A 12,668-nucleotide genomic window follows, 5' to 3' on the forward strand; every position below is an offset into this window, starting at 1 on the left:
GTATTTGCTCATGCAACTAACATTTACTGAGCCCTGACCATGTGCAAAGCCCCATGCCAGGCACTAAAAAGATGAGTCAAATGAGCCACTGCCCTGCAGGCATTTACAGCCCAGACTTTGGGCAGGCCAGGATAAACCCATGTGACAAGTACTCTGAAAAAAGCGGATTCAAGGGCTGTGGGAGCATAGGAGAGAGACAGTCAGGGAAGGTTTTTGTAGAGGAGGTGCCATCAGAACTAGGACTCAAAGGAGGGGCAGGAGTTCACCAGGCTGGAAGAATTCCTGAAAACTTCAGTGCCCCTACCATCCTCTCGCTATCCTGAGTGGTGATGTTGACGTGGACAGGAGCATCTGAGGCTGCCTGGCAAGTGGAGGAAGCTGTTGTTCCCCACTCCCCAAGGGTCTGTCTGATCTCCTGGGGCATCTCTCTTTTAGTGAGGCAGGCCAGAGACCCCTGACACACATAGTTGGGCTCTTTTCTCATCTTCACCCAGAGAGTGATAATAGGTTATTTTTAGGGTAGCACAGCTGCACGAAATGTGACAGTAACCATGAGACATCAAGCCCTGTGTCCAGGAGTAACCCTAGGGCACAAGGACCAGCCAAGGGCCCAGAGAGGCTTACATCTCCTCCCCCAACCCCTGAAGTCCAGCTTCAGCCCTGGAGAGGTACCCAGGCCCCTCTGCCCACTCCCTGAAGCACCTAGGGCCAGTGGAAAGCCACCTCTTAGGGATCTTGTCTAGGTAAAGAAGAGCAGAACAAAGCTCTGCCCTGGCCTTGGTGCTGCTCCCTGGATATCCCTCGCCCCTGGACAAGACCGTGCTGTGTCTTCCACAAAGAAGCTCCCTGGGGACTGGATTATGACTCTATAGTCTCCTCCCAGTCTCCTCTTCTCAAGCCTGAACTTCTCCCATTCCTTCACTTCCAGGTCCCTCCACATTACTGAGCCTAGCCTTTGCTCTAAGTTTTGATGATTTCCCTCTTTAAATTGGTGTCTCAGAGGGCCCTGGGGTAGAGAGATGGTGACTCTTCTAAAGTGGGCCAGATTTCCTTGTATGCAGATCCCAGCTTCCAGTAAGCAGCCTCCTATCGGGCCAAACCTGTGGTCAGCCAGAGCCACTGCTACCCAGTGAGGTCTTCCACACCCTACTGACACGGTGAATGAGTTTTAAATTTGAATGAAAGGCTTTTTAATCAACCCTGTACACGTTTAATGCATTGGCTTTAACCCAGCAGCCTGTTGAGAGCTATTACCATTTATTGATTGCCCACTTACTGCGTGCCAGGCACCGTGCTAAGTGTTGTATGTGCATTATTACATTTAATCCTCACAAGAACTGCATAACATCGGTACGAGTCACCACATTCTTCAGACGCAGAAACGAGACCCAGAGAGGCTGGGTAATCAATCCAAGGTCACACAGACTGCGGGGGCTGGCGCTGAGCTTGGAACTCAGGTTTGCCTGACCTTCTGGGCTTTCCTAAGAGATCTCATTTTTTCCCAAAAGAGTTTCAAGAGTGCCCAGCACTGGGCTCAGTGGTGGGCTCGGCGGTTATTTTCGTTCATATGGGAACTTTCACTTCCCCACTTTATTCATGAGAAAACTGAGTCTCAATCCTGACACACAGCCAGGAAGTTGTGACATTCAGGCTCCAACCTGGGTTTACATGGCTGCGAGGCTGGGACTCTTTTCCAGTCCTCAGACACACTGTCGCATGCCTGTGGCAGAAGCTCCCATCTCATACTTGCCGACCCTCAACTCACACAGTCCTGAGACCCACATACGCTGAGTGCCTCACACTCCTATAACGTGCACGTGCCCTGATGCACACACATCTTCAACGCGCACTTACTCGAACCCTTCAGGCATGGTTTCACACTCGCCTCAGACACGTCACCCTCCCACACATCTCCACCCTGGAGGTATGCAGGAGCAATGCTCTCTCCCACCTCAGAGCCTCCCTTCACTCCCCTCAGACACATGCCCTCTCTCCACCCAGAGACAATCAAAGCTAAACAAACACCTTCCAGGAGTGAAAAGCAAATGCCCAGTAAGATACGTCTTGGGTGCCTTTGTGTCCCCTAAGTTTGGTCCTATCAAACCAGCGATGATGAGACAGTTTTTCTTTCATTCCTTCCTCCATCATCAAACAAGTGCTCCTGCATCTCCTATGTCAGTAAGGTCTAAGGGAAGTGGCCAAGGAGAGTGATGACCACAGCCCAGGCTGGTCAGAGGGAGGAGGCAGGTCCATGCACAGCAACTCAAGGAAAACATGATGAGGACCTAAGGATGAGAAAGAAGCCTCCAGAGTTCCCTGTACAGAGAGATTTCATCTATTTCAGTGGGTCGGGGGAGTGCCATGCATTCATCCAACAAATATTTATTGATAGTGCCAGGCACTGGGATACATTGGTGAATCAAACAGACATGGCCTCCATCTTCATGGAATTTACAGTCTATTGAGGGAGATGATTATAAACAGCTAGAGAAATGCATGTACAACAGATACTGTGGAGCAAACAGGTTGCACAGAATAATAGAGGAAACCTACTTTATAGTAAGGTAGTGGCCAGGAAGAGCCTCTCTGAGGAGGCAGCATTTAAGGTAAGGCCTGAAGCTTGAGTTGAGCCAGCCTTATGAAGAGCAAGGGTGAAAGCCTTCCAGGCAAAGGGAATAGTGTATGCAAAGGCCCTGGGGTAGGGAAGACTTTAGTATTGTCACAGAGCTTTTAAAAGGCTGACTGGGTGCAGCATAGTGTGTGGGGTGTTTGTGGCAGGAATTAGGTTGGCAGGAGGGGGTTCTTCATCCTATAAGCAGTGGGAGGTCATTAATTTTTTTTTTTTTTTTTTTTTTGAGGCAGAGTCTCACTCTGTCACCCAGGCTGGAGTGCAGTGGGGTGATCTCGGCTCACTGCAACCTCCACCTCCTGGGTTCAAGCGATTATCCTGCCTCAGCCTCCCAAGTAGCTGGGATTACAGGTGTGCACCACCATACTCAGCTAATTTTTGTATTATTACTAGAGACAGAGTTTCACCACGTTGGCCAAGCTGGTCTTGAACTCTTGACTCGGGTGATCCGCCCGCCTCAGCCTCCCAAAGGGCTGGGATTACAGGGGTGAGCCACCGCGTCTGGCCGGAGGTCATTAATATTCTAAGCAGTGGGGAGAGGACACGGTTTGCAATTTACATAGATTAAGCCAGCCACTGTGTGGAGCGTGAACTGTAGGGAGACAGCAGGTAGACGTATTCAGGAAGCTCATGCAGTAGTCCAGGTGAGAGTTTGTGGTGGGCGGGAAGCAGGATAGAGGGGGAGGGAGGCAAGGACTCTTTTGGAGATAGACATAAGAGGACTTGCCAAGGGGCTGAATGTGAATCCAGGTGATTCCTGGGTGAGAAACCAGATAAAGGGCAGTGCTCCTTATTATAACGGGAAAGACCTAGAGAAAATGGGTCTTGGGGTGAAAACAAGAGTTTGGAGGAGGTAGGGACTCTGGACAGGTTTGAATAAGCAGAAAGGAGCAAGGCGGACATTCCAGAGGGGATGAAGTGGCCACGGTGGCATGTCTGGGGACTGGAGAGGCCCTGGTGTCTCCCTCTGCAGGTAGGGAGACTCCTAGGAGCTATGTGGACCAACACTGTTCCCTTAGGAGTTTCTCATTCTCCCTCCAGGTACGAGGCCCGGTTCCAGCAGAAGCTTCTCGAATACACAGACTCCAACAACATTGCTTCCCTCTTCCTCACGGCTGCCAACAGATGGCTGGAAGTCCGAATGGCAAGTGCTATTCCCCCCTACCCTGGCCCCCGCAGAGGGCTTCTGATAGCAGGGTGGGGCCAGAGCAAGAGCACACAGGGACCTGGGAATGAAAGAGAGGATAGGATACCAGATCGTGTGGACACCAAGCCTTCCTGCTTCCTCCAGCGCTGGTGGTCCTCCTAGTGTCTAGCCTGCACTCCTTTTCCCCATATCACTGCCTGGAGGCTTATGTATCTGAGGTGTGTGCCAGTGGCTAGAGTAATTGTGAATGCGTATCTGCAATGGGTCATATGACACCCACGTTGTGTGTGTTTGTGGGCCAGCTGAGGCGTGCGTGTTAAAGGGTGTGCAGGGGCTGGGGGAGTCGGGGGGCATGAGCTTGTGGGACATGTTGGCTCCTGGGGCTCCAGTCTTTGCAGCCTTTGTGTGTGTCTGATGATGTGTGCCTGAGTTGCAGGGTTGGGGTGGAGGTCTTGCTGAGCTGCTCTCTGCTCCAAAAGGGAGTGAGGTGGAACAGGGGCCTGTGGCTCCAACCCCCAAACGCCCAGGCCAGCTCCTCTCCCTCCGCAGGAGTACATCGGTGCATGTGTGGTGCTCATCGCGGCCGTGACCTCCATCTCCAACTCCCTGCACCGGGAGCTCTCTGCTGGCCTGGTGGGCCTGGGCCTCACCTATGCCCTAATGGTGAGCGGCAGTGGGCTAAGGCAGAGGAGGGGTCAGACGCCAGCACTCCTGGAGCATCTTCCCCACTGGAGACAGGAGACACCCCCAAGCCTTACCCCAAGCTCATTTGCATCTGATGCCCGAGGGACAGTAGGCAGGAAGGCTGACCGGCCAGCCCCAGGCCCCAGACAGGTGGAGGGTGGGGAGCCACATGACTGACTCTCCCCATGCCTCCAGGGAGTGCTGCTCTGAGCAGGCAGCTGATGGCAGCAAAAGGAATCTGGGGCCCTGGCCCCTCTCCAGCCTTAAGAAGAGCCATCCTGGTGGCTGAGGACAGAACTAAGTGACCACAGAGTATGTGCCACTGGCTTGCTCCCCACAGGTTTCCAACTACCTCAACTGGATGGTGAGGAACCTGGCAGACATGGAGCTCCAGCTGGGCGCCGTGAAGCGCATCCACGGGCTCCTGAAAACTGAGGCAGAGAGCTACGAGGGGCTCCTGGGTGAGGGGCTCAGGGAGAGGGGTGGGGAAGAGCCCAGGGAGGAGTGTATCTGGGTTGGGGACCACAAGAGAGCCTGGGGATGGGGTGGCACTTTCGGATACTAGCTGTGGCCCACGCTTGGTGGCTGAGCCCAGCCTGGCCCCCAGCACCATCGCTGATCCCAAAGAACTGGCCAGACCAAGGGAAGATCCAGATCCAGAACCTGAGCGTGCGCTATGACAGCTCCCTGAAGCCAGTGCTGAAGCATGTCAACGCCCTCATCTCCCCAGGACAGAAGGTCAGAGCGCAGGCCCAACCCAATGCTGCAGGACAGGCATGAAGAGGGGATGGGGCATGCATGGAGCTGGACGGCTTCGCAGTCACCTCATGGTCTTCCAGGGCCAAGGCCTCTCACTATTCAGACATAGCAGTCTCCTGCCCTGGGCCTGTGGGGGCCCATCTTTCCTCTCCCTCTATTCCCTTCCCCCAGTGTTGCCCTCAGACCTTGTCTCCTCACTCATCCACCAAGGAGACGACACTCTGGACTCCCCCGGCTTGTACGGTCTTTGTCAGGGCCTCCCTCTCTGCGACTGGTCAGGGGCTTTCCCTAGGGCACTGCCCCCGACCTTCAGGGCAGAGACCTGGGGACAGACAGCGAGGCCGCCCTTGTATTGGGGGAGAGCCCCTGCCTGTGGCCCTGGCCCAGCTCTCCTCTCGTTTCCCCCTCTGTCTCTGTCTCACTTTGCTGTGACCGTCCATGTCATTCTCTGACCTTGGGATGTACCTCTGTCCCTGCCTCTCTCATCCTTCTGTGTCACTATCTCTGTCTCCATTTTGTAATTTCTGTTCGTACCCAAGGGCCAGGAAGCAATGGGATCAGAGGTGGCTCCAGTGTAAGGCGGTGCACACAGACGCATCCCTGCATACCACTCTCAGCTGCCCCTGTGTCCTCCTGCCACACTCACACCCATAGAGACACACCAGTGCCCCCAGCTCTCCTGCAGCCAAGTACCCGGCACACCCAGACCCACACCAAGGCCCAGGCAAATGGACATCCATGCCCGTACTTGCGTGCCGGTCCCGTGTGAGCCCTCTCTGGACCCACTGCAGGAAACAAGCCCAAACCTGTGGTGTCCAAAGAAAAGCTGGTCAGAAAACCAGGACAAAAAGGAACCCTGTGACCTCCCACACCCGCACACACACCCAGAGCTAGCACTAGAGGCTACTCCCAGCAGCCCCAGACCCCCAGCAGCAGTGCCTGCTTCTCTTTCCAGATTGGGATCTGCGGCCGCACAGGCAGTGGGAAGTCCTCCTTCTCTCTTGCCTTCTTCCGCATGGTGGACACGTTCGAAGGTGAGTTGTAAGGCGGGCACCCCATGTGTACCCACAGCCACCAGATGAGGCCTCAGCCCTGGCACATGGTCAGACATGACAGGAGGCCCAGCAGTCACCGCCTTCCCCTGCACCCTCATTGGGACCCACACAGGGCGCATCATCATTGATGGCATTGACATCGCCAAACTGCCGCTGCACACCCTGCGCTCACGCCTCTCCATCATCCTGCAGGACCCGGTTCTCTTCAGCGGCACCATCCGGTGAGCCCCACCACCCTTCAGGCCCACCCAGCCCAGGCCAGCTTAGTTCCATCAGATCTGGAACACAAAGAGGAGGGGGCTGGGGGAGACCAGGGTCCCAGAGGCGTTTCCTGCTCATGCCCTTCTCCATCCCATCAGGCCCAGGCAGGCTCTGGAAGGGGATCCCCCACCCATGGATCTAAGATGCTGTCCCCCACCTGCTGCCACCACCTCAGTGTTTCTCCTAGCCAGACCTCCAACTCAGTCCACTCTCACTCACTGCCCTCTTTGCCTCCTGGGGATGCAGGCAGGACCCTGCTCCCTCCCTACTGGGGCTTTCTGTGCCACTTCCAGATTTAACCTGGACCCGGAGAGGAAGTGCTCAGACAGCACGCTGTGGGAGGCCCTGGAAATTGCCCAGCTGAAGCTGGTGGTGAAGGCCCTGCCAGGAGGCCTTGGTAACTACTCCTGGCTGTGCAGCCGGGTTGGTTGGGCACCCGAGGACCCTGTAAGGAAGGGAGACGGAAGCCCGTGTCTCAGGTTTGCCCCAAGTTTGGAGTCTGAAGCCCAGCAGGACCATTTAGACCTACTTCTCACTATTCAGCGGCCCAGAGACGTCAGGTGTCTTGCCCCAGGTCACACAACTGGTCAGTTCAGGGTCTGGCTCCTCCTGCAGGGTACAGTGGGTACAGTCAGGGATCCTTGTGAGACAGAGGTTGCAAGTTCCCCATGCCACGGCGGCATCTTCAGCCCTGCCCCGCCCCATCCACCTGCCTGCCCAGTTCTGCCTTAGGGGAGGAGAAGAGGGACTGGGCAATCATAGACACAGGTCACTCATCAAGTCCACTGGTGATTGGCAAAGCCTTGGTATATTTGCTGCAGCTCCTGGAGCATTGCGGGTGGCTAAGCCTTGGTTTCAGTGAATCACCCTACCAAGGCCCACACTACATACACACTCAGTGCAGCACTCAATGCCCACGCCCCCTCCCAGAACTGCCCAGGGCCACAGCAGCACACATCTCCAGGGGTGCCCTTCTCGTTGCAGTCCCTGCAGACGGCCTCCACATTGTTGTGTCAGGTACACCAGCCCTGCACACGCCTGTGCTCTCAGACACACACCCACCTATTTGCCCTCATACACACATTTTCCAACAGCCCCCCCAAGCCATCCCATCTGCTCCACTCACAGCACAAGATTAACTCAGTCCTACATCCTCTCCCCGGGCTGTTTTCAGATGCCATCATCACAGAAGGCGGGGAGAATTTCAGCCAGGGACAGAGGCAGCTGTTCTGCCTGGCTCGGGCCTTCGTGAGGAAGACCAGCATCTTCATCATGGACGAAGCCACAGCTTCCATTGACATGGCCACGGTTGGTCCTGGGCACCTCCATGGGACGGTGGCCTTAGAGAGGGTTTAGTGGGATGCTAGGCAGAAATTTGCACAAAGTAGCCCTGAGGCTCAAGTTGCTTTTAACATCAAATGCTATGTGTCGCAGAAAGTGAAAAGAGCTGGGGGACCCTGACTCTGTCTAGCCTTAGGGAATGTTACACACACACGCACGCACACACAAAAACACTACGCAAACACAAACATAAGCTGCCCACAGACCCACACAGACTTCACACTGTCACCTATCACAACAGCACGCACAGCCACAACCACAACCTACATACACACACACAGCTGAGCCCCCAACAGGCTGAGTCCAGTCCCTGAGTGCTGGGAACCTGTTCAGTCCTGTGGGGTGGGGGTGGGACTAGGATCGGGATGAGATGGGAGCTGAACCACAAACCTGGGCTCCACATCCCCCAAGCCAGGCCAGACCCCATCCACTGGGCAGGTGAGCCAACAGCTGTTGCCCCCACTTGGCAGGAAAACATCCTCCAAAAGGTGGTGATGACAGCCTTCGCAGACCGCACCGTGGTCACCATCGCGGTAAGGGGCCCTTTGATGGGGTGCAGAGGGACACCCAGGGACAGGACCGGCCTCTTGTGCCTGTCATCAGTGCACTGTTCCTGGGCTTGCCTGGTCCCAGGAATCAAGAAAGGACCCTGAAGCAGGCAGTTCAGGGCCAGGGGTCTGGAGGGCATGCAGAGTGCCTGGGTTGCAAGATTTGGGGCGGAGGGTTTTGCCCCTGTACATCCCTCAGACCTCCCCTCTCCGTCTCCAGGTTCCAAGGTCTGCCCCTGTCCCAAGGCCTTGTACGTTAGGCTGGGGTTACTTCCCCATAAGAAGTGGGGGAGGGATTGTGGAGGATCTCTGAGCCTTGAAACCTGGAGGTGGGGTAGAGTTGGGACTTGGAGAGGAGAAAAGGGTGGTATTAATGGATGGAGGGCTTGTAGTCACATCCACCCCAGGAAAGTGCAGTCCCCACAGAGACAGGACATTCTGGCCACATTCCTCATCCTCCTCCTCCAAGCTGCAGGAGGGCCACCCTCTGCTGTGGCTCCCACCGTGGGAGGTGTTCCCACCATCCTGACCCGTCCCCTCCTGCCCTGCCCAGCATCGAGTGCACACCATCCTAAGTGCAGACCTGGTGATCGTCCTGAAGCGGGGCGCCATCCTTGAGTTTGATAAGCCAGAGAAGCTGCTCAGCCGGAAGGACAGCGTCTTCGCCTCCTTCGTCCGTGCAGACAAGTGACCTGCCAGAGCCCAAGTGCCATCCCATACTCCGACCCTGCCCATACCCTTGCCTGGGTTTTCTAACTGTAAATCACTTGTAAATAAAGAGATTTGATTATTTCCTACTAGAGGCCGTGAGTCTGGTGGGCAGGGGCTGGCGGTGGATGGTGGGTTCAGTAGAACCAGCCTGGCTTTGGCATCAGGCAGACCTTCAGAAGCTGTGTAAGCGTGGGCAAAAGCCTGCTTCCCTACCTGTGAAATGAGGTCTCTATTAGCCAGGCTGCCACAGCAACATATCACAGACTGGGTGGCTTTAACAACAGACATTTTTTTCTCACAGTTCTGAGGGCTGAAGCCTGGGATCAAGGTGTTGGCAGGTTTGGTTTCTCCTGAGGCCTCTCTCCTTGGCTTGCAGAGGGCCACCTTCTGGCTGTGTGCTCACATGGCCTTTGCTCTGTGCACATGCATCCCTGCTCTCTCTCTCTGTCTTAAAAGGACACCAGTCATATTGGATTAGGGCCCTACCCCTAAGACCTCATTAAACCTTAATTATCTCCTCATAGGCCCTATTTCCAAATAGTTACATCGTAGGATTATGTTTCACCCTGTGAATTTGGTGGGACACAATTATGTCCATAGCAAGGGTGATAGCATTTCTGCAATGAGTTTATCAGATAAGGTAACAGATCTCCATACAGCTTGGTCTCCTTTCTTCTCACTTTCATTCTTGAATTAAAATCTGGATTAACACTATTTCAATTGAAAATGACAGGAACCCAATTCAAAGTCACCTAAGCAGAAACTGAAGTTATTGCAGTATGTGACTGACAAGGCTAAGAGGTATACTACTTCAAGCATGGCTGGATCCAGGTGTTTGACATCCACCCAGGATGCGTCTTCCTTTCTGGGTTCCATTTTCCTCTCCCTCCCTTATGACAGATGGCCACTAGCAGCTCTAGCTTACATCCTGCCCCAAGGCAACCCAAGAGGCAAAACAGATACTCCTTCCCAATAGTTCCAGCAAAAGTCTGGGAGCAAATCTCAATGGATCAACTTGGGTCACATTCCCATCCCTACCCCACTGTGATCAGAGGGGTGACACACACTGGCTGGCTAGGCCTGGATCATGTCTCCATCTCCATCCCCCAAGCAGGGGCATTCAGAAGTGAAAGGGTGGTCCTTCCGAGGGAAAGCACAGCACATGAGCCACAGGCCAGCCAGGTGGTGTCTGGGAGACACTGGTGTCTCCCAGACACCAAGGAGACTGAAACAGCAGCTGTCCTGACTTCCTCTGCATCACAAAACAAGGCTGCACATCTGCCCTCGGCCAAGAAATGGCAGGTGCTCATTTGCATCTCATTTTATGATCATTTGCATATCATCTGCAGTACTGGCTGCACCAAGCCCTGGGGTGCAGACCTAAGAGTCTCCAACCTGCATCCCCTTGGCTGCAAGAGGATCAGAGAGGCACAATATAAGAAAAGCCCACCAGTTATTGGAGGTAGGTCCAGTGCAGACCCCTGTGGATGTTCCAGGAGCCAGAGAAGCTCAGGAAGGAAGAGCTCTGTAAAGCCTGGCAGGCTGCATGGAAAAGACAAAATTTGAGTTAAACATTGTGGGGGATAGGGATTGGATAGGGAGAAAGTCAGAGAAAGGGCTGGGGTGGCAGATGGGGACAGCAGGAGGTAAGGAGTGATGGTGGAAGTGTGTTAAGAGTGTTAGTTGATCAGGGAGGTGGGAGAAAGATGAGAGCAGTAGGGAGGGCATCATATCAGAGAGCCCTGAATGCCAGGGCAAGGAGTGTGGGGTATGCCCATGGACAAAAAGGGAGAAGGGTTTTGAGCAAGAAAGGGACTTGACAAGTTCAGTGTTTGGTGGAGATGACTATAAACAAGTGCAGGATGGAGCAAAAGGGGAGGCTGAGCCCTTCAGATAGGGGACTCACCCTCCCAGTAGGGTGAGCAGCAGGGAGGTGAGGCCTCAAGGCCGCACTACAAGGCAGAACCCAACCTTTCTACCTCTGAGATTTCCCCAGGGGCCCAGCAGCTTCCCCCACTGTGAGATCTCCCAGGAGTGGAGCCGGGGAGCAGAAAGAGGGCTCCACATGCCTACCACTACTCCAAATCCATCCCACCCTGACGGATTGAAGGGAAGTAGCAGGGGCAGGGCTGGGCCCACAGTGAAATGTTGCAGGGATGCCCAAGGTCATCCTGGCCCAAAATCCCTCTATAACATCCCTCATGGCCCACCGGCTTGACTTGGGTACCCCACAGATGTGGCTTATCTCCGGTTATTGTTATTAGAACTGACTCTTGCATATGTGAAACCAAAGCCTGCCTCTGTTTCACTTAGTGTCCTGGTTCTACCCTTTGGGCCACGAAAAACTACTAGTTTATCCTCCTTCAAAGCCAGGTGTTTCTACAATAGTGCCCAAACCCCCGGGAGACTTTCGTTTTCTGATGGCTGGACAGTTGTAGTTGCCTCAGAGATTCCCCCAGGTAACCCTGTCTCCTTGAGCTTCCCACTCTGCTCATCTCATTTTACCCTCCCCTTCCTAGACACTGTATCTCTGTTAATACAGCCCATGATCACACTCATCCTTTGTAGTGGTGTTCGCTCCGCCTGCTAGTGGGTAGGGAGAGAAAGGAAAATCCAACATAAAATGCATATCCTGCCTCCATTGTGGCCCACACCCACGCTGCCCTCTCCAGCCCCTGTCTCAAGCCCCTACTCCAACAAAATGGCCGCAGATGATCAGGGGCTCTTCCATAAGGATCTGAGCCACAGAGAGTGGTAAAGCGTTACTCTCCCAACAACAGAGATCTAGCAGGCTTTCCTTCCATCTGAAAACCGGGGTCCGTGCCACAGGGCAGCCTCAGGCTGATGCCTGAACAGAAACACCACCATGCCTGGACAAGAGCCGGGGTCCCCCAGTGCCCGAGGCAGCCCTAACACACAGCTCAGGCATACCACTCATGGCCTAACGTGGAAGAAGTCAGGTGACAGGTGTGAGAAAGTGTAAAGCAAGTGCCCTCGGCTCAAACCTTTAAAGGAGGGCCGGAATGGTTGAGAAGATGGAGCCGCCCAGGCTGCCCCACAGCAGTAGCAGGTGTTAAACTGTGCTCCTTTCCTGCCGAGACCCTTTTTTTTTTTTTTTTTTTTTTTTATGGGAGGGAGTCTGAGCTTCCATCAGATTGTCAAAGGATTCAAGACTAAGATTAAGAGCATCCCCCAAAGAAAAGAAGCTGTGAGTTGAGAAGTCCTCGGACCGCCTAATTTTCCCCAGCCCTGGGATTTGTGGCGCCACCCCTCAGTGCCTCCTTTCCCGGGGAACCTGCAAACCTGGAGCGGCCGAGAGGTGGATAATTGACCCAAATACGGATGGGGATATTGGGGGAGGGGAGCCAGGGCGACAGGGCAGCGGCCCCAGACTGGGAAGGCGGGTCACAGATTCCTCCCAGCCCCCTACTTTCGTAGAGCGTGGGCAGGAGGAACCTCTGGGTCCCGCGAATCAGAAAAACTCCGAAAGCCAGATTGTGAGTCCGGGGAAGGGAGGCGGAGGGTGGGGGCGG

The 12,668-nt window shown here is 54.5% G+C and overlaps 1 protein-coding gene across 3 annotated transcripts in view; it reads left to right on the top strand.

Moving 5' to 3' along the window:
* ABCC8 (ATP-binding cassette, sub-family C (CFTR/MRP), member 8) overlaps positions 1-9,221 on the top strand; it is a 100,758-nt gene extending 91,537 nt beyond the window's left edge. For 2 of the 3 annotated variants that reach the window (XM_011992945.1, XM_011992946.1), the window contains exons 30-39: positions 3,671-3,773; positions 4,326-4,439; positions 4,801-4,921; positions 5,068-5,198; positions 6,175-6,253; positions 6,387-6,495; positions 6,829-6,932; positions 7,710-7,843; positions 8,347-8,409; positions 8,978-9,221. In XM_011992945.1, coding sequence (XP_011848335.1) covers positions 3,671-3,773; positions 4,326-4,439; positions 4,801-4,921; positions 5,068-5,198; positions 6,175-6,253; positions 6,387-6,495; positions 6,829-6,932; positions 7,710-7,843; positions 8,347-8,409; positions 8,978-9,115 — 1,096 coding nt within the window. In that variant the 3' untranslated portion in view covers positions 9,116-9,221. Of the gene's footprint in view, positions 1-3,670; positions 3,774-4,325; positions 4,440-4,800; positions 4,922-5,055; positions 5,199-6,174; positions 6,254-6,386; positions 6,496-6,828; positions 6,933-7,709; positions 7,844-8,346; positions 8,410-8,977 lie in introns of all 3 variants that reach the window. The other variant, XM_011992944.1, reaches the window with a different exon arrangement.
* Positions 9,222-12,668: the final 3,447 nt, after the last annotated feature.

This window comes from Mandrillus leucophaeus, unplaced genomic scaffold (assembly GCF_000951045.1).
Source record: "Mandrillus leucophaeus isolate KB7577 unplaced genomic scaffold, Mleu.le_1.0 Scaffold420, whole genome shotgun sequence".
NCBI lineage: Eukaryota > Metazoa > Chordata > Mammalia > Primates > Cercopithecidae > Mandrillus > Mandrillus leucophaeus.